The sequence below is a fragment of the Papio anubis genome, chromosome 1 (genome assembly GCF_008728515.1).
Source record: "Papio anubis isolate 15944 chromosome 1, Panubis1.0, whole genome shotgun sequence".
NCBI classification, from domain to species: domain Eukaryota; kingdom Metazoa; phylum Chordata; class Mammalia; order Primates; family Cercopithecidae; genus Papio; species Papio anubis.
In genome coordinates, this window is record NC_044976.1 from 26,135,744 (window position 1) to 26,161,687 (window position 25,944).

Genomic DNA, 25,944 nt, shown 5'->3' on the forward strand with positions numbered 1-25,944 from the left:
AAACCCCATCTCTACTAAAAATACAAAAATTAGGTGGGCGTGGTAGTGGGCACCTATAATCCCAACTACTCAGGAGACTGAGGCAGGAGAATCGCTGGAACCCAGGAGGCAGAGTTTGCAGTGAGCTAAGATTGTGCCATTGCACTCCAGCCTGGGTGACAGAGCGAGACTCCATCTCAAAAAAAAAAAAAAAAAAAAAAAAAATTAGCCAGGCATCGTGGTACACATCTGTAGTCCCAGCTAGTCAGGTGGCTGAGGTGAGAGGATCATTTGAGTCTGGAAGGTCGAGGCTGCAGTGAGCTGAGATCACATCACTGCACCCCAGCTTGGGTGACAGAGCAAGACCCTGTCTCAAAAACAAACAAACAAAACATAATTGTAAAGTGTATGGTAACATGGAAAATGTTTATGGTGTACTTAAAAGTTATGATAATATTTTGCATGGTGAGGTTAGGGAATGATATCCTCCCTGTTATTGTTAAAATTTTGTTTATGCAAAAATAAAAATCTCAGAAAAAAAGGTTGCTCATCTAAATTTGCTTTTAATATTACCATCACTCTTCCAGGTTTGAAATTTCAGTTGTTCTTGACATTATCTCTCTTTCCCCACCACCAGTCAAAATGTTTCTTAAATTCGTTTCTTTATGATTTTATTACTGATACTGTGTCCTCCTAACCTTCAACCTAGACTATTGAATTAGTGATCTGTTTGACTTGTTTCTTTTTTCCATTCCACCTTTTACACCATCACAGACTAATTTTTTTAAGTTACTATTTTGTACCCATGATGTTTCTTGCTCAAAAATCTTCATTGCTCTTTGTTCTTTAGAGGTTGAACCCCAAACTTATTAGCTTGACTTTTTTTTTTTTTTTTTCCCCCTGAGAGGGAGCCTGGGTCTTTCACTCAGTCTGGAGTGCAGTGACGCGATCTCAGCTCACTGCAACCTCCACCTTCCAGGTTTAAGCAGTTCTCCTGCCTCAACCTCCCACGTGGCTGGGACTACAGGTGTGCACCACCACGCCCGGCTAATTTTTTGTATTTTCAGTAGAGACACAGTTTCACCATGTTACACAGACGGTCTCCATCTCCTGACCTCATGATCTGCCCACCTCAGCCTCCCAATAGCTTGGCGTTTTGTTTCGTTTTTTGAGACCGAGTTTCGCACGTGTTGCCCAGGCTGGAGTGCAATGGTGCGATCTCAGCTCACTGCAACCTCCACCTCCTGGTTCAAGCAATTCTCCTGCCTCAGCCTCCCAAGTAGCTGGGATGACAGGTGCCTGCCACCATGTCCAGGTAATTTTTTCTATTTTTAGTAGAGACGAGGTTTCACCATGTTGGCCAGGATGGTCTTGAACTCCTGCCCTCAAGTGATCCACCCACCTTGGCCTCCCAGAGTGCTGGGATTACAGGCGCGAGCTACTGTGCCTGGCCTAGCTTGGCATTTAAAACCTGCTACAGTTGGCCCCTTTCTTACCTTTCCAATTTTGTATTTTAGCTACTCTCATTACTAAACCTGTAGTTCCAACCAAACGGTCTGCCTAGAGATCCTCTTCAAGTTCTGCCACCATGCCTTTGCTCACACTATTCTCTTGCTTGGATTTGCCTTACCCCTTCTTTCTGCTGATTCATTCCTTCCTCTTACTTCACTGTCCACCTTCTCTTGAGGCCTTTCTTGAGTTCTTACTGAGTATTCCTGCCTCTGAACTCCTGTAGTAGTAATTGGATATAGCAGTTATTTATAAATGACTTTGTTACATGTCTGTCTATATCCTTTATTTACAAATAGATGGTAAGCTGTTTGACGTCAGGGGTGAGTTTTCACTTCTGTGTTCTTAGAACAGGACAGTGCTGTCAGTATATGGTGTATGTGTGTGTGTTTTGTTTTGTTTTGTTTTGTTTTGAGACAGGGTTTCACTCTGTTGCTCAGGCTGGAGTACCTGGCATGATTTCAGCTCACTGCAGCCTCAACCTTCCAGGCTCAAAAGATCCTCCTGCCCCAGCCTTCTGAGTAGCTGATGTGTACCACCACAACTGGCTATTTTTTTTTATTTTTTGTAGAGATAGGATTTTGTCATGTTGCTCAGGCTGGTCTTGAACTCCTGGGCTCAAGTGATCCTCCTGCCTTAGCCTCCCAAAATACTAGGACTACAGGTATAAGCCACTGTGCCCAATCTCAGTATATGTTTTTTGAGACACAGAAGTAACAAGTTTAGTAGAGGTAGTCTGTAGATAAACAAAGTATTTATCAAGTCTCAAAGATTTTAAACCTCACTAAAACCTGTGAAATCCTTCTATAGTTTACGGGGAAGCTGTGAATTCATTATAGATGGATAGGGTTTTAACATTTTAGCTAAAACCCATCTCTATTTGGGTTCAATTGTAGTCCAGAGGTATTTATTCTCTTTTATATTCTCCAGGGCACCAAAATTCTGAATTGCAGTTCTTTGGAGATTACTTTAGAAGTTAAATATGGGCTGGGCACAGTGACTCACACCTGTAATCCCGGCACTTTGAGAGGCCAGGGCAGGCAGATCACCTGAGGTCAGGAGTTCTACAATAGCCTGGCCAACATGGCAAAATCCCATCTGTACTAAAAATACAATAAAAAAATTAGCCGGGCATGGTGGCGGACACCTGTAATCCCAGCTCCTCAGGAGGCTGAGGCACAAGAATCGCTTGAACACGGGCGGCAGAGGTTGGCAGTGAGCTGAGATCACGCCACTGCACTCCAGCCGGGGCGACAGAGCGAGACTCCGTCTCAATAAAAAGGAAAGAAAGAAAAAAAAGAGGAAGAAGTTAAATGCAACCCAGTTCCCAGGTTTGTCAGAATGAAAGAAGAAAAATTCTGACTTGGTCTATAAGTATTAATGAGGGACTTGAGCTAGCAAAGAGCACATTTATTAATTTAAAGAAGAGACTATTTCATAATAATGTTCCTAGTTGGAAATCTTTAAGGGGTATAATTTTGCTTTTAAGGTAAATTAAAACCAAATGATTCTGGGTTAATATGAAATCTCAAGTTCTTGCTTGATTTCCTTAGCGCCAGCAGAGACTTCAGAAGGAACGCCTCATGAATGACTTCTCTGCAGCCTTAAACAATTTCCAGGCTGTGCAGAGAAGGGTATCCGAAAAGGAAAAGGAGAGTATTGCCAGAGCAAGAGCTGGATCTCGTCTTTCTGTAAGTTGATTCCCAAAAGACCTTTGCAATATCAGAATGTTCTTTCCCAAGTTTGTGTTTTTTTTTTCTTTTTCTCTTAGACCAATAAACATATAAGTTAACTGCTGTGAAAATGGCAGGTTGGTGTAACCTATGTAAAAAATATGTATGCTTGTGATCAAAGCCTAGACAGGAATCTGAATGAGGGTTAAGAGATATAGGAGGAAGAACTATGTCTAATTTTCTTTTTTATTTTGATATGTTGGTTTTAACGTTAAAAACTTGAAAATAAAAATAATGAATCTGTGGCCGGGCGCGGTGGCTCAAGCCTGTAATCCCAGCACTTTGGGAGGCCGAGGAGCGAGTGAGGATCGAGGTCAAGTGAGACCATCCTGGCTAATGCAGGGAGGTGAAACCCACGTCTCTACTAAAAATAAAAAAATTAGCCCAGGCGAGGTGGTGGGCGTAGCCTGTAGTCCCAGCTACTCGGGAGGCTAGAGGCAGAAGAATGGCCCGGGAACCGGAAGCGGAGCTTGCGGTGAGCTGAGATCGGCCACACACTCCAGCCAGGCTGACAGAGAAAGAGACTCCGTCTCAAAACAAAAAAAAAAAAATAATGAATCCTTGTCCCTGGAATATAATGAGCCCAGTTTATTTGGACTAGCCCTCTGTTTTTGAAAGGGACTGATCCAAGGCGGTAGCGGTGGCTCCAAGCCTGTAATCCCAGCACTTTGGGGAGGCGAGGCGGAGGAGGCCGAATCCGCGAGATCCAGGAGATCAAGACCATGTCCTGGCTGTGGCCACGGGTGAAACCCGTCTACTAAAAAATACAAAAAAAAACTTAGCCGGGGCCCGAGGTGGGGAAAGCCTGTAGTCAGCTACTGGGAGGCTGAGGGGCAGAGAATGAAACAAACCCAGGAGGTGGAGCTTGCAGTGAGCTGAGATCCAGCCACTGCACTCCAGCCTGGGCAACAGAGCGAGACTCCATCTCAAAAAAAAAAAAAAAAGAAAAGGATGATCAAATACTGGATTTTAAAATCCGAAAGCTTCACAAGAAAAAGTATATCAAAGATTTATACTTAAATATTAAGATAAAGCCTGAGGTGTAGAACTTGAAACTGCTACTTTTTTGCATTGAGTGTCTTTACTGAAGGCAAACTTGAACTTCAGTTTTGATATCCTCATGGCATGAGGAGGATAAAAGTCAAAGCCAAAGGTCCATGCAAGATGGAGAATATAAAAGAAGGTACAACTCAAATTGAACTGGGCCATAAGAGACTATATCCTTAGAATATTAAGTCAAAAGTAAGCTCTCCTATCCCCCAGCAGGTTGCAAAAAGATTGCATTAGCACTGAACTGAGCAGATGGAGGAAGAGGGCATGAGGGAGGAGAAATCCAGACAAGATTACCACAAAGTAACCTTCTTCAGGCAGATTTTCTGCTCAAATTAATCCTACCTGAATGGTTCAGTGGTCCTGGACTGGTACAGTCACCTATGTGCAGGGTAGAAGCAAACACAAATTCCTTCTGTAGAAAGACGCCTCTATCCTAGCCCTGAAATAATATTCTCAAATAATTTTTCTAGGGCAGTAAGTACCAGTCACTAGAAATAACCATGTGTGCAAAGAAACAAATTACTCTGAACAAGAATTAGTAGAAACAACAGTGAAGTGAAATATACCTACAAAGACTTTGTATATTAGAATTATAAGACAACTATACTTACTGTGTTTAGAGACATAAAAAGCTGAAAACCTCTGCAGGAAACTACACAAAGCTTTGAAAAAGTGTCAAAAGAATTTCTAAAATGGAAAGATATAATACAGAAATTTAAAAACTTAGTGGATGGGTGGTTTAACTAGAAAATTGGTTAGAAGATATTATCCAGCATGTAGCATAGGGGGTTAAGAGGTTAAATATGGAAGAAAGATTATAAGAAATGGAGAATGGAGAGAAAAGATCTAGTGTAGTTTTAACTGGAGTTATAGAATGAGAATAGGGCAAATATAGAACAGAGGTGATATCTGAAGAAATAATTACTGATAATATTCCAGAACTGATTAAAAACACTAGCCTACAGTTTCAAGAAGACTGACAAATCCCAAGCAGGATAAATAAAATCTCCAATGTAGATACATCAAAGACAAACTTCAAACCAGAGACAAAGAGAAAAGTCACAAAGATAGCTGGAGAAACATTAGAATACCTTCAGAGATACAACAGTTAGATTGACAGTTGACTTCTCAACAACAGTGGAAGCCAGTAGAGTGCTATCTTGAATGTTGATGAAGGACAATAACTGCCAACCTAGGATTCTAAATCCAGTGAAAATATATGTCAAGAATGAGGGCTAATTAAAGACATTTTCAATCAAAAGAGAGTTTTCTATCAGCACCTTATTGAAGGAAATTCTAAAGAATGTATTTCAGGTGGAAGGAAAGTGATCACAGATGGAAAGTCTGAAACAAGCAGAAAGAAATGAACAAAAAAAGTGGTAAATATGTGAAAAGACAAGTCACAGACAGGAAGAAGACATTGCTGTATGTTTAATAGCAAAGGACTAGCATTTAGAATATATAAAGAATTCGGCCAGGCGTGGTGGCTCACGCCTGTAATCCTAGCACTTTGGGAGGCCGAGGCGGGCAGATCACGAGGTCAGGAGTTCAAGACCAGCCTGGCCAACATGGTGAAACCCTGTCTCTACTAAAAATACAAAATTATCTGGGCGTGGTGGTGCATGCCTGTAATCCCAGCTACTCTGGAGGCTGAGGCAGGAGAATCGCTTGAACCCGGGAGACAGAGGTTGCAGTGAGCTGAGATTGTGCCACTGCGCTCCAGCCTGGGGGACAGAACAAGACTGCATCTCAAAAAAACAAAAAACAAAAAACAGAATTCCCATGAATCAATATGAAAAAGAAAGATACAACTCAATAGAACAAAAGTTATCAAACTTTTGATCTCAGGAACCCATTACACTATTAAAAATCATTAAATTCTCTGGCCGGGTGCAGTGGCTCACACCTGTAATCCGGCAGTTTGGGAGGCCGAGGCGGGTGGATCACCTGAGGTCAGGGGTTCGAGACCAGCCTGGCCAACATGGTGAAACCCTGTCTCTACTAAAAAATACAAAATTAGCTGGACGTGGTGGCCAGTGCCTGTAATCCCAGCTACTCGGGAGGCTGAGGCAGGAGAATCGCTTGAACCCAGGAGGCGGAGGTTGCCGTGAGCTGAGACCACGCCGCTGCACTCCAGCCTGGGCAACAGAGTGAGATTCCATCTCAAAAAAAGAGAATGAGTGCTGAGAGAAGGGTGAAGCCCTTTATAAAACCATCAGATATTGTGAGAACTCACTCACTATCACGAGAACAACATGGGGAAAACTGTCCCTATGCTTCAGTTTTCTCCATCTGGTCTCACCCTTGACCATTGACCATCTCACCTTGGATTATTACAATTCAAGGTAAGATTTGGGTGGGGACACAGAGCCAAACCATATCAGACCCCAAAGAAATTTTGTTTATATGAGTCATATCTATTGATGTATACTGTATTAGAAATTAAAACTGATAAAAATTTTAGATGTTTATTCATTTACAAATAATATACTTATTATGTATTAACATGAATATAAATTAGATTTTTTTATGCACATGGGGAAAGAAGGAATTAGATTTTTAATTAAAAACAAATTGTTTTTCCAAGAAAAATATTAGTGGGCATAGTAGCATTGTTTTCATTTTTGCAAATTTTTTTTTTTAATGTCTGACTTACCAGAAGGCAGCTAGATATTCATAGCTGCTTTTGTTTTTTAACCTCCATACTAAAGATGTAAGTGATTTATATACCACCATTATAGTATTAGAATATTCTGAATTTGACTATTTACTTATTTTTACCAGTGAATGTTATACTTTCATATGTTCTCATGTTACTAATTATTACGCTTTTCATTCAGCTTGAAGAACTCCCTTTAGCATTTCTTATGAGGCAGGTCTAGTGGTGATGAACTGTCTCAGCTTTTTTCGTCTAGGATTATATCTGCTTCTATATTCAGTTTATTGTGATAGGTTGTTCTGGTTGAAGTATCTGAAGAAAATACAAGCTGGCAGAAATATACAATTGAAAAAGGAATATTTTTATAACCTTTTCAGATCATTTTTGATACTCTTCGTTGATACTACATCAAAACTTGACAAAAGTTAGTTGCATTGTAGAATCTAAAACCATTATACTGACTTCATACTCTGTTACATTAACATCTGTTGGTCTATGTTATACTTTGATTGGATCTTTTATCCAGGCATGATTTTTATAGCATCATGCATTTATCATTTGGATAGTATTGGTTCCCTGAGTTAGGCAGCTCTTCCAAATATCGATACATTTCATTTTACAATGTTAAAAAAAAATACACATTTCCATCAGTTTCTCCAGAAAAGTCTTTAAATATTCGGAAACTCTTACAGTGGTAGATACAAGTCTTCCAAAATTCTATTTTTATTTTTACTTGAAAGCTACATTTTTATCATTGGCAACAAACACCCTCTGTTGTTTTCCTTGAAGTGACAGGCTCATGTTATTTTCAACAAGTTGTCTGCCAAATACCCATCTGAAAAGTTTATATGTTTACATTTATAAAAGTTATAAAGCGTTTAAATAAGTTTTTAGTAAGTTCTTATAAAACTATATTGAATAAGTAAAAATGGTATTCCCTAAAAAAAGTGGCTAGTTCAGCCTGCAGTTCCATTACACAAGTGCTTTTCCTAGAGACAAACATTGTATTTCTTTATGCAGCAGAAGTACTTTATGTGCACTTCCCATTTCACAATATAGAATAGTAGAAAGATGTGTATTGAGGGGTCAAGGTTTAATTAATAATTTGTATGGCTTCGAGGACACATTGACTTTTAAAATACTGTGTGTGGTGATGAAGAATACAATAATACTAGGCAATTCGGTGCCACTGCCTTGAGCCATTTTATCTACGTGTAGTAGGCCATTTTCACACTGCTGTAAAGGTACTACCTGAGACTGGATACTTTGTAAATAAAAGAGGTTTAATTGACTCACAGTTCTGCATGGCTGGATAGGCCTCAGGAATCTTACAACCATGGTAGAAAGCCAAGGGGAAGCAAGGCATGTCTTACATGGTGGCAGGAGAGAGAGAAAGAGAGTGCAGGGGAAATACCAGACACTTAACAAACAACCGGATTTCATGAGAACTCCCTCACTATCATGTGAACAGCATGGGAGAACCACCCCCATGATCCAGTCACTTCCCACCAGGTCCCTCCCTCTGCACAGATTACAATTTGAGACAAGATTTGGGTGGGGACATAGAGCCAAACCACATTACTACCATTGCCTTTTTTTAATTTTTAATTTTTGTGGGCACATGGTAGGTGTATATATTTATGAGGTATATGAGATACTTTCATACAGTCATGTAATGTATAATAATTACACCATGATAAATGGGGTATCTGTCCCGTCAAGCATTTATCCTTTATGTTACAGACAATTAAATTATACTCTTTTAGTTATTTTTGAATATATAATGAATTATTATTGACTATAGTCACCCTGTTGTGCTATCAAATACTAGGTCTTATTCATTCTTCCTATTTTTTGTGCCCATTAACCATCCCCACTTCCCCGCCACCAGTCCCCCACCATTGCTTTTGCTCCATCCTGTTGATATTTACACTCATGGAGCAAATAAACACATTAGTATTATTTTGAGTAATGGTCAAATGAAAAGGTACTCAGCTTCTTTAGTAATGGTGAAATTACAGATTAAAATAACAATGAAATACTATTTCATGCCCACAAGGAGGGCAGAAGTTTAAAATTCTGTGAACACTGGGAGTTGTCGTTATGGATATGATGCAACGGGAACTTTTTTATCTGGCCAGTGGTATAAATTAGAACAACTACTTTGGAAAACATTTTGGCTGTTTTTGGCTGTATCTTCAGAACACATGCAGACTTTGTGATCCAGCAATTCTACCCTAGAAAAACCTGTATGTGTTATACCAGGATGTATGTACAAGAATGTGCATAGCAGCATTGTTTGTAGTAGTCAAAAATTGGAAACATCCAGATGTCTGTCAACAGTTGAATGGATAAATTGTGATATGTTCATACACTGTAATATCATACAGCAAAGAAAATGATTGAACCACAGTTACATTCAGTATCAGAGATGGATCTGGTATAATCTGAAATGATTCAAAAAAAGCACTAAAGAATATAAACAGTATAATTCCATTTATGTAAAGTTCAAAAACAGGCAAAATGATACTGAATAAGGATATATCTCACTATTCTTAAAATGCAAGAAGATGATTTTCACAAAGTCAGGATAATAGATACTTTAAAAGGGAGGGATGGAGTTGTGATTGGAGAAGGGCACATGGGTGGGCTTTTAGGACTCTGGCAGTGTTATTTCTTGATCTGGGGAAAAGGTAAAGTAAAAAGAAAAAAAAAAACCCAAAAACCCACAGTGTTCCTCTGAGTGGATAGAAATTTGAAATTCTCTTCATTTTGCTTGTCCTGTATTGCTATTATAAAAGGGGTAAGCTTTTTAAAAATGAAAATACGTTGATTTTTACCATTTTTGCTTTGTTTTATTTTAATTTTATTTATTTATTTTTTCTTAGAGGGAGTCTCGCTCTGTCGCTCAGGCTGGAGTGCGGTGGCATGATCTTGGCTCACTGCAGTGTCTGCCTTCTAGGTTCAAGCAGTTCTCCTGCCTTAGCCTCCTGAGTAGCTGGGATTACAGGCACCTGCCATCATGCCTGGCTAATTTTTGTATTTTAGTAGAGATGGGGTTTCACCATGTTGGCCAGGCTGGTCACAAACTCCTGACCTCAAAGTGATCTGCCCACCTCGGCCCCCCAAAGTGCTGGGGTTGGGATTACAGGTGTGAGCTACCACATCTGGCCTGTTTTTAAAGTATAAAAGTAATACATTCATTAGACTGGTTTTTTAATAATAATGATATTTATTCTTATAGCTTGATTAGAAAGCATACTTTTTCCTCATCAAACAGTAACACCTGAAAGACTCTATTGCTAGTCTTTCACCAAATGCCAAAAATCCTGGTAAATTCCCTTTTAAAGTAACATTATGTGCTTGCCTAACTTTCTTAATTCAATAGTATTAGATAAATTACCATTGGAAAGACTATTTTTCAAAAAATGTTATTATGTGCCAAAGAGGAGACTATGATAAATCAGAGTTATTGTAAGAATTAAACAAAATAATGTACAGAATAATAAGTTCTCAATAAATTCTGTTAAGTCAAAATCTGCCACGATTTGAAGCAGCCTTCTTGAAAATAAAGGTTAGTGGGCTGGGCACTGTGGCTCATGCCTGTAATCCCAACACTTTGGGAGGCCGAGGTGGGCAGATCATGAGGTCAGGAGTTTGAGACCAGCCTGGTCAATACGGCGAAACCCCGTCTCTACTAAAAATACAAAAATCGCCAGGCATGGGGGCATGCACCTGTAGTCCCAGCTACTCAGAAGGCTGAGGCAGAAGAATCACTTGAAGCTGGGAGGCAGAGGTTGCAGTGAGCCAAGATTGCACCACTGCACTCCAGTCTGGGTGACAGAGTAAGATTCCGTCTCAAAAAAAGAAAAGAAAAGAAAGGTTAGTTTATGTGTGTTTATGCCAAATCCCATGTCTTCAGAGTTTAATATATATTGATGATAGATTGATTAGCAACTTTCTCAAAGATCTCATATACTCTTTTTGTTTTCTTTTTTTTTTTTTTGAGACAGTCTTGTTCTGTTGTCCAGGCCGGAGTGCAGTGGCGCAGTCTCAGCTCACTGCAACCTCTGCCTCCCGGATTCAATTTTCCTACCTCAGCCTCCTGAGTAGCTGGGACTACAGGTGCCCGCCACCATGCCCGGCTAATTTTTTTGGTATTTTTAGTAGAGATGGGGTTTCACCATGTTGGCCAGGCTGGTCTTGAACTCCTGACCTTGTGATCTGCCCGCCTCGGCCTCCCAAAGTGCTGGGATTACAGGTGTGAGCCACTGTGCCTGGCCAGATCTCATATACTCTAGACCACACATCAGTAAAAATCAAAAAACCTTAGGAGAAAAAAAGGTAACACCATTTACATTAGACTGATTTTTGAGGTGAGTCTGCTTTAGTGCCTAATATGCTCTGTCCATTTAAAAAATTTTTACATGTTCTGAAATTTTGTTTTCTTGCAACTTTTCAACTTCTCTTAATCTACCTCCCCCCAAATTTTAAAATATTTTGTTGTTATTTTTATTGTTAGCCCTCTCTCCTACCCTTAGTATTCTCTACCTTGTTCAGTATGGTTTCTGTTCAGGACTCAAACTGGAATGCAGATTTTCTTCAACCACTTTACACCCACTTCTTAGTTGAGACAGATTGCCAGAGTCCTATGTAATCTTACAGATTCTGTGGGTGTCAAAGGATATTGCTTCTTTATACTATGCTAAGGAAGCCCTTGTTTTGTGTGTCTGTGACGTGTTTCTGGATGACAGCAGCAATAATGCCATCTACTTTCTAGGCAGAAGAGAGGCAAAGAGAGGAGCAGCTGGTCTCATTTGACAGGTAATAGAATTATTTATACAACATGCTGGATAGTTGAAATGGGACTCTTACCTTGTTATATTTCTTTTAATTGTAAAAATCAATGAAAAAAAATAGAGGACAAAAATAAGGGGGTACCTGGGGTAGATAACATAATCCGCAGAATAAAATTAAAAAGTCAAAACCATGGGCTTTTCCAAGTTTTTTGAGTTATGGAAGGAATAATTTCAAGATGAATAAAAAATTCCAAGAAACCATTGATGTCTGTGTGTTAAGCAGAGAGCTTGACTCCCTAGTAATAAGTATGAACCCACATGTCTACAGATTAGGAGGTCTAAGTCATCTTACCTCTAATTCAGATTTAAACCTATCAGAGTTCTTGGGTCTCTGTTTACTCATTTATAAAATGGAAGCAACTCATCCTTCTAGGAGTATTAAGAGGGAAACCAGACAATTTGCATCTGAATGATGTTCTTAACTTCTCCAGAGTAATCCCATGGAGGTGTATTTGTGGTATTAGTACAGAACTTGATATGTTTTAGCATAGATACACATCCATTCCTCCCCACAACACTATGAGCACCTCAAAGGCCTGGGGACTCTGTCTTACTTAGTTTTGTATCTCTAGCATGTAGAGGACGTTAGTTAAACATTGTAGAGGTGAAGTATGATTTATGATACTGTTGGGGAAATGTATAAAAATGGAATTTCAAAGTCTTTTATATCTAGTATAATAAGTAATATGTTTTCCTTTTAAATGCTTGAAAATAAAGAGGCGGTGGGTCATGGTGGCTCAAGCCTATAATCCCAGCGCTTTGGGAGGCTGAGGCGGGTGGATCACCTGAGGTTCAAGGAGTTCAAGACCAGCCTAGCCAACGTGGCGAAACCCCATCTCTACTAAAAATACAAAAATTAGCTGGGCATAGAGGCAGGCGCCTATAATCCCAGCTGCTCTTGAGGCTGAGGCAGGAGAATCGCTTGAACCCAGGGGCCGGAGTGAAGTGAGCGCCACTTCACTCCGGCCTGGACGAAAAAGCGAAACTCCATCTCAAAAAAAAAAAAAAAAAAGAGGGCAGGCATGGTAGCTCAAGCCTGTAATCACAGCATTTTGGTAGGTTGAGGGAGGAGGATAGCTTGAGGCCAGGAGTTTGAGACCACCCTGGGCAACAAAGCAAGACCCCTGTTTCTAAAAAAAATAAAAAGAAAAAAAGAGTTATAACATTTCACTAGCTTTCTGTTAAGAAGGTTTTTTTAGGCCGGGCGCGGTGGCTCACGCCTGTAATCCCAGCACTTTGGGAGGCCGAGGCGGGTGGATCACAAGGTCAGGAGATCGAGACCATGGTGAAACCCCGTCTCTACTAAAAATAGAAAAAATTAGCCAGGCGCAGCGGCGGGCGCCTGTAGTCCCAGCTACTCGGGAGGCTGAGGCAGGAGAATGGCGTGAACCCGGGAGGCGGAGCTTGCAGTGAGCCGAGATTGCGCCACTGCACTCCAGCCTGGGCAACAGAGCAAGACTCCGTCTCAAAAAAAAAAAAAAAAAAAAAAAAGAAGGTTTTTTTATGGGTTTTTTTTTTTAATAGAGATGAGGTTTGTGCTATATTAGCCAGGTTGGTCTTGAACTCCTGGCCTCAAGGAGTCCTCCTGCCTCAGCCTTCCAGAGTGCTAGGATTATAGGCAGGAGCCTCCATGCCTGGCCTGTTAAGAGGTATTTAGCCGAAAGCATAACCTCAAGGAAGTTTCTGAAAACCAGGAGATGTGATTCTGTTGAACTAACTGGCAAAGCACTGATAGGTCACTTAGCTTGCTCTTCTCCACCCACTTGGTACTGAAGGTACCAATGCAGCTTGCACTTTGAGAGTGCTCTGGAAGATGATGGGGCAACATAATTCAATGAGTTCAAATCTCTGGCTACTTTCCTTGTCTGGCAAGCCCCAGTGAGATTACAGAGTATACCCCTAAATGGAAGCAGCCAGGAGTCCCATCCCTGATAATTCTGCTACATGTCAGCTTTGTCCATGGAAGCTGAGTCTTTGTTTTCCTGGTATAATCAGTTCTTTGCTTCCGGATACGAAGAATGTGGCCCTCCAGTACTTTATTGATAGCAGAGGAGTGAAGCCCTGGTAATGTCTTTGCATAGGTTCTGCTGGCAGTAGAGATGCTGGCAGTAGAGATGTCTTGTTATGCCTTTGAGAGGAGAAATCACCTAGTGTGCTTGTCTCCCTGCAGCCATGAGGAGTGGAACCAGATGCAGAGCCAGGAGGATGAGGTGGCCATCACTGAGCAGGATTTGGAACTTATTAAAGAAAGAGAGACGGCAATTCGGCAGCTGGAGGTGAGAGCCAGGTCATGTTTTTTGTTTGACTCAGTGTATCTGCAGGTATCTGGACTCGTTAGTTCACTTTAATTCTCTTAGTGATTATGAAAAAGCATAAAATGTGTCATTGTGTGATTTGTATTTTTTCTGTCTCTGTGTAATCATGGTGGGTTTCAACTACTGTTTTTTTGTTTTGTTTTGTTTTGTTTTGTTTTGTTTTCTTGGACGGAATTTCGCTCATCGCCCAGGCTGGAGTGCAATGGTGCAATCTTGGCTCACCGCAACCTCTGCCTCCTGGGTTCAAGCGATTCTCCTGCCTCAGCCTCCTGAGTAGCTGGGATTACAGGCATGCGCCACCACGCCCAGCTAATTTTGTATTTTTAGTAGAGATGGGGTTTCTCCAGGTTGGTCAGGCTGGTCTCGAACTCCCGACCTCAGATGATCCACCCACATCAGCCTCCCAAAGTGCTGGGATTACAGGCGTGAGCCACTGCACCCGGCATGAACTACTGTTATAACGGTATTGGCTTTGGTGCCCAGGAGTACTCAAATCCTTTCTTCAATCACCACGTCTTATATGGATCACCACATCTTATTTCTCCTGGAGAGATGTACATGGAGAACAGAACAAGGCAGACAGATATTTTATTGCTCATTAGAACTTTGACCTCAAATCTCAGTGCCAACCTCCGGTTTAGGCAGGACTCCATGGAGAGCCCCTTTGCTTAGTCTGAAGAGCCCAGAATAAAGGCAGGCCAAAAGTCTTGCTCCATTTTTATGTATCCTAAAGTCTAATCCCAAGTTGTAAATCTTATCCCTTCAGTGGGTCAGAGAAATAGGAACAGTTTTTGAGGTGGAGGTTGAGGGAGAAGTCTGTAGGCCTTTCTTACCTAACTGAGCTTTCAACTTTAATTTTGCACAGTGACTAATAAAATATCCTTTTTTTTTTTCCAAACTGAGTCTCGCTCTGTCACCCAGGCAGGAGTGCAGTGGCGCTATCTCAGCTCACTGCAGCCTCCCCCTCCTGGGTTCAAGCGATTCTCCTGCCTCAGCCTTCTGAATAGCTGAGACTACAAGTACGCGCCACCACACCCAGCTAGTTTTTGTATTTTTAGTAGAGACAGGGTTTTGCCGTGTTGACCAGGCTGGTCTTGAACTTCTGACCTCAAGTGATCTGCCTGCTTCAGCCTCCCAAAGTGCTGGGATTACTGGCATGAACCACTGTGCCCAGCTAAAATATCCTTAACCCTGAGTTTTCTCCAGTTTAGTTTTCTCTGAAGGTAGAAGGCTGCCATTGCTGGGATTGGGGGAGGAGAAAAGGAGAGAGGGAAATTTTGAGCAGTGGTTCTGAATGGTGACTGCATGTGAGGATCACCTGGAGAAGATTTTTTTTTAATGCCCAGCTCTCATCTAGCACTAATTATTTGATGGAATAATGTGAAATTCCTGTTTATTATATGTTAAACATGGGCAAATATCCATTATTTTATATGGTTCAAACTAATAAATCATAATTTCTGGGCATGAGGCCCTGGGCATGGGTGTTTTTTTAAAAAGTTCCCCCAGGTGATTATAATGTGCAGCCAGGGTTGAGACCCACTGTCCTAGAGGCCATCAATGTCTGTTTTAATTTATTTATTATTTATTTTTTGAGTCAGAGTCTTACTCTGTCACCCAGGCTAGAGTACGGTGGCGCATTCTTGGCTCACTGCAACCTCTGCCTCCTGGGTTCAAGCGATTCTCCTGCCTCAGCCTCCCAAGTAGCAGGGATTATAAGTGCCTGCCACCATGCCTGGCTAATTTTTGTATTTTTAGTAGAGATGGGGTTTTGCCATTTTGGCCAGGTTGGTCGTGTCTGTTTTTAGATGGGATAGTTTATCCTTAAGTTATGATTATTTTATTGCCTTCAAAAATGTCATATCTTTACTCTTTTTCACCTGCTGCTACTACTAATTGAATTAATTGTCTAACATTAGAAATATGGCTAAGTGCAATGGCTCATGCCTGTAATCCCAGCAAGTTGGAGGCTGAGGCAGGATGATTGCTTGAGCCCAGGAATTCAAGACCAGCCTGGGCAATGTAGCAAGACCTTACCGCTACATAAAATAAAAAATTAACTGGGTGCTGTAACATGTACCTGTGGTCCCAGCTACTCAGGAGCCTGAGGTAGAAGGATCACTTGAGCCCAGGAGATCAAGGCTGCAGTGAGCCACGATCATGCCACTGCAATCCAGCCTGGGCAACAGAGCAAGACTCTGTCTCAAATAATAATAATAATCCTTCCTTTAAAAAAAAATTACTGGCTAGGTGCAGTGGCTCATGCCTGTAATCCCAGCACTTTGGGAGGCTGAGGTGGGTGGATCACTTGAGGTCAGGAGTTCAAGACCAGCCTGACCAACATGGTGAAACCCCATCTCTACTAAAAATACAAAAAATTAGCCGGGTGTGATGGTGCATGCCTGTAATCCCAACTACTTGGGAGGCTGAGGCAGGAGAATCGCTTGAACCCGGGAGGCAGAGGTTGCAGTGAGCAATTGCACTCCAGCCTGGCAACAGAGCGAGACTCTATCTCAAAAAAAAAAGAAAAAATACAGTCAGCCCCTCGATATATGCAGGTTTTGCATCCTCAGACTCAAGCAGCCTTGGATAGAAAATATTTTTTTTAAAAAAGTAAACTAAATAACAATACAACAATAAAAAATAATACAAATGTAAAAATACAGTGTAACAGTATTTTACATAACACATTGTATTAGTTCAGCACATTACTAATACAATGTAAGCGCTATGTAAAATAGTAATATAATATAGTAATGTAACATTATGTAAGTAATATAGAGATGATTTAGAATATAGGAGAGAATGGGCATAAGTTATATGCAAATACTATGCCATTTTGTATCAGGGACTTAGAGGGAGGGAGTCCTGGAACTAATCCCCTGTGAATACCAACGGATGAATGTACTGTTATAGCAGAGTGGAGTGAGACATATGGAGCTAAGGAAAGAAATGTAATGGATACCAGGGTATAACGGATCACTTCATATTCAGCAGAGGAAAGTCCAAATTTCTTAGCCTAGGTTCAATTTTCATATCTAGTAATTTCCAAACTCTGACATACAAATTCTACGTTATGGCAAAGCTAGGTTATTTCTCTTTAACTGAGTTGCCTTTCTGTTTATATGACCTCTCCTTTGCTTCACGGCACGACTCATATCCTACCTCTTCTGCAAAGTCTTCCTTTACTCCACACCTTTCTATACCATTAATTCAGTAATTTCCTATACAGTACTCTTTCTTCTTATTTTATTGTGCACTTATTCCCCACCTCCACCCCAGTTAGCTGTATTCACAGCAACTAGTGGACTGCCTCAACTATGGTAGACTCTTAGCAAGTGACTGAAATGCTGACAAGACTTGCTTTAGCAGATAGTCCACTATAGTAGACTCTTAGCAAGTGATTGAAATGCTTGCCAAGTTATGATTCCAATTACCCTTCAAACTTGGAAGGGAATTGCCCTCAAATTTCCATAGGGTCATGCCCCATATGAGCATCCCTTTAATAAGACAGGTTTCCATTGTCTTTCCTTTTTTTTTTTTTTTTGAGATGGAGTCTCGCTCTGTTGCCCAGGCTGGAGTGCAGTGGCCGGATCTCAGCTCACTGCAAGCTCCGCCTCCCGGGTTTATGCCATTCTCCCGCCTCAGCCTCCCGAGTAGCTGGGACTACAGGCGCCCACCACCTTGCCCGGCTAGTTTTTTTTTTTTGTATTTTTTTTTTTTAGTAGAGACGGGGTTTCACCGTGTTAGCCAGGGTGGTCTCGATCTCCTGACCTCGTGATCCGCCCATCTCTGCCTCCCAAAGTGCTGGGATTACAGGCTTGAGCCACGGCGCCCGGCCTCCATTGTCTTTCTTCTGCCTGATGATGAGTCAGAAAAACTCAAATATAGGCCAGACGTGGTGGCTCACACCTGTAATCCCAGCACTTTGGGAGGCCAAGGCAGGCAGATCAGTTGAGGTCAGGAGTTCGAGACCAGCCTGGCCAACATGGTGAAACCCCATCTCTACCAAAAATACAAAAATTAGGGCTGGGCACAGTGGCTCACGCCTGTAATCCCAGCACTTTGGGAGGCCAAAGCAGGTGGATCACTTGAGGTCAGGAGTTCGAGACCAGCCTGACCAACATGGTGAAACCCCATCTCTATTAAATATAAAAACTTAGCCAGGCATGGTGCTGCATCCTGTAATCCCAGGTACCTGGGAGGCTGAGGCAGGAGAATTGCTTGAACCCAGGAGGCGGAGGTTGCAGTGAGCCGAGATTGCACCATTGTACTCCAACCTAGCAACAAGAACGAAACTTCACCTCAAAAACAAAAAAAAAATAGCCGGGCGTGGTGGTGCATGCCTGTAATCCCAGCTACTGGGGAGGCCAAGGTAGGAGAATCACTCAAACCCAGGAGTTGGAGGTTGCAGGGAGCTGAGATTGTGCCACTGCATTCCAGCCTGGATGACAGAGTAAGACTCTGTCTCAAAAAAACAAGTAAAAAATAAAAATAAATTAAGAAAAGAAAAGGAAGGAAGGAAAGAGGGAGGGAGGGAAGGAGGGAGGGAGGGAGGAAGGGAGGGAGGGAGGGAGGAAGGAAGGGAGGAAGGGAGAGATAGAGAAGAGAGGGAAGGGAGGAGGCAGTGGCTCATGCCTATAATCCCAGCACTTTGGGAGGCTGAGGTGGGAGATAAGGAAGGAATGGAGGAAGGGAGGGAGGGAGGGAAGCTGGGCATGGTGGATCATGCCTGTAATCCCAGCACTTTGGGAGGCCAGGGTGGTGGATCACAATGTCAGGAGATCAGCCTGGCCAACATGGTGAAACCTTGTCTCTACTAAAAATACAAAACTTATCTGGGCGTGGTGGCACGCGCCTATAATCCCAGCTACTCAGGAGGCTGAGGCAGGTGAATTGCTTGAATCTGGGAGGTGGAGATTGCAGTGAGATGAGATTGCGCCACTGCACTGCAGCCTGGGTGACAGAGTAAAACTCCACCTCAAAAAAAAAAAAGAGAGAAAAGGAAAGAAGGAAGGAAAGAAAGAGAGAAAGGAAGGAAGGAAAGAAGAGAAAGAAGGAAGGGAAGGAGGGAGGGAAAAAAGGAAGGAAGGGAAGGAGGGAGGGAAGGAAAGGGAAGGGAGAGGGAGAGAAGGAAGGAAAGAGAGGGAGGGGGGAAGGAAGAAAAGAAGAGGAAGAAAAAAGGAAGGGAGGGAGAGAGGGAGGGAAAGAAGGAAGGAGGGAGGGAGGGAGAAAGACCCAAATATAGGGGATTTTGCCAATGTTAAATTCTTTCACTGCTGTTAGGAAAATAAGCTGCAGTTCAGCCCACCGAGCTGATTTGTTTTTCCCTTCTTTGATCACAGTAGTAAATAGGATGTAGTCCATTCACTTTGGAAATGCTATCCACAAACCATCAGCTTTTTGTCAGTCAGCTGGGAGTTACTATAGAGCATTGTCCAGTGATGATAGAATCCAGCAGCTCCTCACACAGTTCCAGAGACAATCCCAGGGGAAAAGAGGCTCCTTGCATTCCTTAGATAGCATGATCTTGTATAAACATTTAAATTCTGTAGTCCAAAGTCCCAGTGGTTGTCGTCAGGAGGCACTCACAGGCTTTTGTCACAAGGCCTAGCAGTCTCCGCATAGGGCTGTCACACCAAGAATTTGTCCATATCAGCACTCCAGCCTTCTGCTGTACTGTTTCGACTTGGGCACTCTTACTGGTTCCCATGTAGCATGTCTAATTAATGTTGCTTGAAGGGTGAGTTTATGTGCCTTCTGTTTTACAATATTGGGTAGGCAGCAATAGATTATTTTTTGTTTATGGAGAAAGCATGCTTTATACAGCCTTAAAAACACACATGTGAATAGATAAAACTAGGTATGTAAGGGAAACAAATCTTCTAACATGTTGCTTAATGTTAGTTAATTGTTTTTTGTCTTCCTTAGGCTGACATTTTGGATGTCAATCAGATATTTAAAGATTTGGCCATGATGATCCATGACCAGGGTGATCTGATTGGTATGTATTATTGATACCTTTAACCTCAAGGTGAGTGGATAGTATTTGGCATGCATCTGTAATCCCAGCTACTCAGAACGCTGAGGCTCAAGCACCGTCTAGGAGTTTGAGGCCAACCTGGGCAACATAATGAGAATTTGTCTCTTTAAAAAAAAAAAAAAGAAAAGAAAGAGAAAGGAGTTCGGCTGGGCGTGGTGGCTCACACCTGTAATCCCAGCACTTTGGGAGGCCAAGGCGGGCAGATCACGAGGTCAGGAGATTGAGACCATCCTGACTAACACTTGGTGAAACCCGTCTCTACTAAAAATACAAAAAATTAGCTGGGCCTGGTGGCACGCACCTGTAGTCCCAGCTACTCGGGAGGCTGAGGCAGGAGAATTGCTTGAACCTGGGAGGCGGAGGTTGCAGTGAGCCGAGATCGCGCCACTGTACTCCAGCCTGGGTGACAGAGTGAGACATCGTCTCAATAAAAAAAAAAAAAAGGAGTTAGTCATATCAGCTATAGAATTAAAGTACATTTAGGAATGCCATTTTTAAAATTACCAACTTTATTTTTCTTAGCAATATTCTTATGTTATCAAATATAGAAATTAAATGAGGCCTCATGAATACTCAGTCCCACTGACTTCTCTGTAAGTCTTTGTTTAGAGAAATAGCTCTCAGCTTCTCAGCTCTTATCTCTATAAACTTGCAAAATTATGGGGTTAGTAACTCTTTTTTTTTTTTTTTTGAGACAGAGTTTTGCTGTTGTTGCCCAGGCTGGAATGCAATGGTGCGATCTTGGCTCACCACAACCTCCGCCTCTTGGGTTCAAATGATTCTGCAGCCTCAGCCTCCCAAGTAGCTGGGATTACAGGCATGTGCCACCACACCTGGTTAATTTTGTATTTTTAGTAGACAGGGTTTCTCCATGTTGGTCAGGCTGGTCTTGAACTCTTGACCTCAGGTGATCTGCCCACCTTGGCCTCCCAGGTGCTGGGATTACAGGCGTGAGCCACCACGCCCGGCCAGCAACTCTTTTTTTAAAGCTTTCTATATGGAAATAATTTCAAGTTTATTAAAAGTTGCAAAAATAGGCTGGGCATGGTCGCTTACACCTGTAATCCCAGCACTTTGGGAGTCTGAGGTGGGAGGATCACTTGAAGCCAGGAGTTCAAGACTAGCCTGGGCAACATAGTGAGACCCTGTCTTTGCAAAAAAAATTAGCCAGGAATAGTAACATGCACCTGTAGTCCTAGCTACTCAGGAGGCTGAGGTGGGAAGATCACTTGAGCCCAGGAGTTGGAGGCTACAGTGAGCTATTACTGTGCCACTGCACTCTAGCCTAGGCGACAGAGTGAGATTTCGTCTTTTAAAAAAAAAAAAAAAGTAGCAAAAATAAAAATATCACAAGGACCTTCTTTATACCCTTTACCCAGATTTGCCTCTTGTTAACATTCTACCCCATTTGCTTTATTATGTATTGTTTCTCTCTTTATGTGTATATACATAATTTTTTATGAATCATTTATGGGTAAGTTAAATACTTCATAACCCCCCAAAATTTATTGTTTTTTCCCCAAAGAATAGGGCTAGTCTCTTATCAAGGTAGTAACTCGATTTCATGGCTGGATAGTTTGGATAGTGGTAGTGAAACCAGAATCCATAACATCAGAAATCTGTTCAATTTGCAGTCTTGAAACATCTGGTTGTGTTAAAACCTCTGTCCTTCCTTTTGCAGATAGCATAGAAGCCAATGTGGAAAGCTCAGAGGTGCACGTTGAAAGAGCCACTGAACAGTTACAGCGAGCTGCTTACTATCAGGTAAAAGTGGGTACCAAAGAAAGTCACTCTGTGTTGCAGACTTTTTAGGCCATCAGAGTACATTGACATATTGAGAACAGCTACAACCTTTTGCTTAGGTTTAAGCTAAAGGAAAGTAGTCATAATTGCAGTTCCAGTTCTATTTTTAGTATTTTCCTTTGCAGATAGATCTACAAGAGAAAATCACAGCTTGAATAAACTTACCAGAAGCCTAGTAACTGCAAAGCTAACCCTATAAACTAATATGATACCTAAATCTGCTATGAGGCGATTTTATATCCCGAACAGCTGAATGTATTTCAATTAGGATAGTAAGAAGTGCAGTTCAAGTAGAAGACTTCATAGATACTTTATGTTGACTGTTGCCATAGAGCATGGACATAGAATCAACTTCGACTGCTATTTATATATGAATAAATAGGGGTAATCATTCTGGAACTATTCCTGTAAAGTGAAATCCTTCTATATGTTAGTCGAAACTCTGTTTTTTTTCACTTATCCAGATCTTTATCTCAGTGTACAAATAGTGTGAATGAAGTCCTTCTTACTTACCTTCAATTTGGTGTCACATGGCTTTTTAGAAATAAATAGCATTTCAGTTATTGTCTGTGTTCCTGGGATAGCTGTGTTTTACCTGGGAGTGCTCATAAAGAAATTTGTATTTAATAATAGTGTTTCCTTTAAAAACTATGTGATTGGGCCGGGCGTGGTGGCTCAGTGCGCCTGTAATCCCAGCACTTTGGGAGGCGGAGGCAGGCGGATCACGAGGTCAGGAGATCGAGACCATCCTGACAAACACGGTGAAACCCCGTCTCTATTAAAAATACAAAAAATTAGCCGGGCACGGTGGCGGCCGCCTGTAGTCCCAGCTATTCAGGAGGCTGAGGCAGGAGAATGGCATGAACCCGGGAGGCGGAGCTTGCAGTGAGCCGAGATCACGCCACTGCACTCTAGCCTGGGCAACAGAGCGAGACTCTGTCTCAAAAAAAAAAAAAAAAAAAAAAAAACTATGTGATTAATTTAGTGTCCAACAGTAAAGGAATAATTAAGTAAATTATATATATCCACTCATTGCATATGAGAATTAAGAGATGTTATGAAGAGTTTATAACAGAAAAATGTTTATACTAAACATTAAGTGGAGAAAAACATCAAACATCATACAGTGTGATCCCAGTTAGGTCAAATAATATACATAGATAACAAATCAGAAAGAAATACAATCAAAGTGTTAACAGTGTTATCTATGGGTGATTTTTTTCTCCCTCTGCTTGATGTATTTTTTTTTTACAATGAACATGACAGTTTTATACGTATTATAAAATGTTATTAAAATACACATGTACAAATAACTTATTTTATTGCAAATAATGCCTGGCAGCACAGGTATAGCTCCTTTGCAAAATTGTATGTGGGGACTTGGAATTAAAACTTTAAAACCTGCACTACTCAGCTGGGTGCGGTGGCTCACACCTGTAATCCCAGCCCTTTGGGAAGCCAAGGCAGGTGGATCACTTGAGGTCAGGAGTTCGAGATCAGCCTGGCCAACACTGGCGAAACCCTGTCTCTACTAAAAATACAAAAACTAGCTGGGCATAGTGGCACATGCTATAATTCCAGCTGCTCAGGAGGCTGAGACATGAGAATCACTTGAACCTGGAAGGCGGAGGTTTCAGTTAGCCAAGATCACACCACAGCACTCCAGCCTGGGTGACTCCAGCCTGGGTGACGGAGTGAGACTCTCTCAAAAAAAAAAAAAAAAACACCAAACAAAAAACATGTGCACTACTACCTAATGCTGCTGACGTAAGATTTCTGGGAAAGCCTCTGCATAATTTTGCATGGATAGAGTTAATCTTTAATTACAAGGAGACAGATTTATGAAGCATTCTTGGAGTCTTACACATAAAAATTTTGTTTCACGAGTGTCTTGTTTACATATTTCTTTCCTCAGAAAAAATCTCGCAAGAAGATGTGTATCCTGGTGCTTGTCCTGTCAGTGGTTATTGTAATCTTGGGACTTATTATCTGGCTAGTTTATAGAACGAAGTGATTGCCTCCGATTGTTCTCCCGCTGAGCTGTTTTCAAGGGCAAGTGCTTGGTGAAGTCTTGCCAGAACAAACTGATCACAAGAAGACAGCATACACCAGAACGTCCTGTAATCATTTAGTTAGAAACTAACTACTAACTAGTCTTTGGAATTAGTGACCTATGGAGACAGTATTTATCAATTTATTGATTCTATTGATTTCTCAAATTAGGAATTAACTTATGTGGATTTTGCTTCTCTTGTATTCTGATTGCCCTTCATCCCAAGTGTTTACTGAAAATTCCATTCTAGATATTCTTGTTTTGACAAATGACACTACAGTCTCGTAATATTGTCTTTTATGTATATACAAAATTTACCTTTTTACTAGCAACTGAGATAGAGTTACTTTCTGGCACCCAATATATTGGAGTCTGTCAGAAACTGTATAATAGGCCACCAGTTTTTATTATTTAACATTTTAATTTGAATTTCTAAGAAGCCTATTCTCTATTTGGAAAGATTCTGGCACTATATTTAATTGGAAGTTAAAAAAATTGTACATGTGATCCAGAGTAAATGAGAAGTCTCTATCTGAGCTGGTCAGTTACTGGAGTACATGTTACTAATCTGGGTTTAAAGTTTACTTCATTATCTGCTAGTGTCATCCACAGCAGTTCATCCTCATCCACACTAAGCCATCTTGTTAGCTTTTAAAAGAAATTAATTTAATTAACATTAATACACTCTATGGGCTCCCTCTCCCACCTGTCTGCAGAGAAAGGCAGAATTAGACATAGCATGCTTTGGAAAAGCAAATAGGAATGGTTGGGAATGATTTAATCTTGTTGTTGTTGTTGTTCACTTGTGGTTCTACATTCCTGGTGAATGATGAATGTTGCTGTCAAAGGGCTGCCCCCTACCTTATAAGGGTTGCTGGGCATTTGAAGGCAGGAAGATTTTTAAAGATAGATTGAGGTTGGTTTAAAATTATTCCTGTGAAACAACAATAAAGCAAATAAGAGGTTCATTTTTGTAAATAATACTGGTTTCAAATAGTGATGTTAGACTTAACCTAATTTATAAACGAGATTAATATCTCCATGCATAGTTTTAGACAAAAAAAGGTGTTTCAATAAAATGACTGTCTTGTAATATAAATGTTGTCCACTTCCCTTTTCCACAGGCCTAGAACAGTTAAAGGGAACATAGTTTGTTTAGGCTCCCACATAAATGTGAATCTGGCCAACAACTTTGGTTCACCCTGAAGTGAATTAAGAGGATTTGGCTACCCTGAGTATATTTATATTCATTTCTTCCATTCTCCTTCTGTTATTATACTTAATCTTCTAAACTAAACTAATGTGAACAGTAGGGAAACAAGGGCCCAAATGCATAAGTTTCTTTGCACTCTTGCACTTACTTAATACAAATAAATGTTTTTTAAAGCTTTTGTAGTATGTTTTTATGAGTTAACATTCTAATGAGGTAGGTATTAAGTAATGTGCTGTCATGAGAAAAATTGAGACTTCCAAGAAAACTGGAGACCAATTGTGGGTTGGTTTGGGGATGGAATAGGTGTAGCTGCCTTTCCTTGAAAAACAGTGTAGAGATGGCTGGGCGCAATGGCTCACACTTGTAATCCCAACACTTTGGAAGGCTGAGGCAGGAGGGTCAGTATATCGGTATGTCTGAGCCCAAGAGTTCAAGACCAGCCTGGGCAATATAGCAAGACCCCATCTTCATTTTTTTTTTTTAATGATTTTTTAATTTTAAAAAAGTACAGGATAGAGCTGTTGGGGTGGCACAGTGGCCCAAAGAGCAGCTTCAGAGATAATTCCTTGGTTCTATGATCACTTTTCAACTCCAAATTACAGTCAGACTTGGACATATCATTTGTAACATTATAGGAAAGAAAAAAGTCTTGGTTGTGAAAAACTATTGCATTTGGGTAAAATAAAGTGACCATGCTTCTGTTCTGTAATACTATGTGATCCGTG

General features: G+C 41.1%; 1 protein-coding gene across 3 annotated transcripts in view; it reads left to right on the forward strand.

Moving 5' to 3' along the window:
• The window catches only part of STX12 (syntaxin 12), a 51,702-nt gene extending 26,248 nt beyond the window's left edge, over nucleotides 1-25,454 (forward strand). Inside the window, exons 4-9 of one of the 3 annotated variants that reach the window (XM_003891426.4) lie at nucleotides 3,042-3,179; nucleotides 11,714-11,757; nucleotides 13,963-14,068; nucleotides 20,039-20,111; nucleotides 21,832-21,914; nucleotides 23,869-25,454. In XM_003891426.4, the coding sequence (XP_003891475.2) occupies nucleotides 3,042-3,179; nucleotides 11,714-11,757; nucleotides 13,963-14,068; nucleotides 20,039-20,111; nucleotides 21,832-21,914; nucleotides 23,869-23,967 (543 nt within the window). In that variant the 3' untranslated portion in view covers nucleotides 23,968-25,454. Of the gene's footprint in view, nucleotides 1-3,041; nucleotides 3,180-11,713; nucleotides 11,758-13,962; nucleotides 14,069-20,038; nucleotides 20,112-21,831; nucleotides 21,915-22,078; nucleotides 22,517-23,868 lie in introns of those variants that run through there. The other 2 variants (XM_009202989.3, XM_031666081.1) reach the window with 2 other exon arrangements.
• Nucleotides 25,455-25,944: the final 490 nt, after the last annotated feature.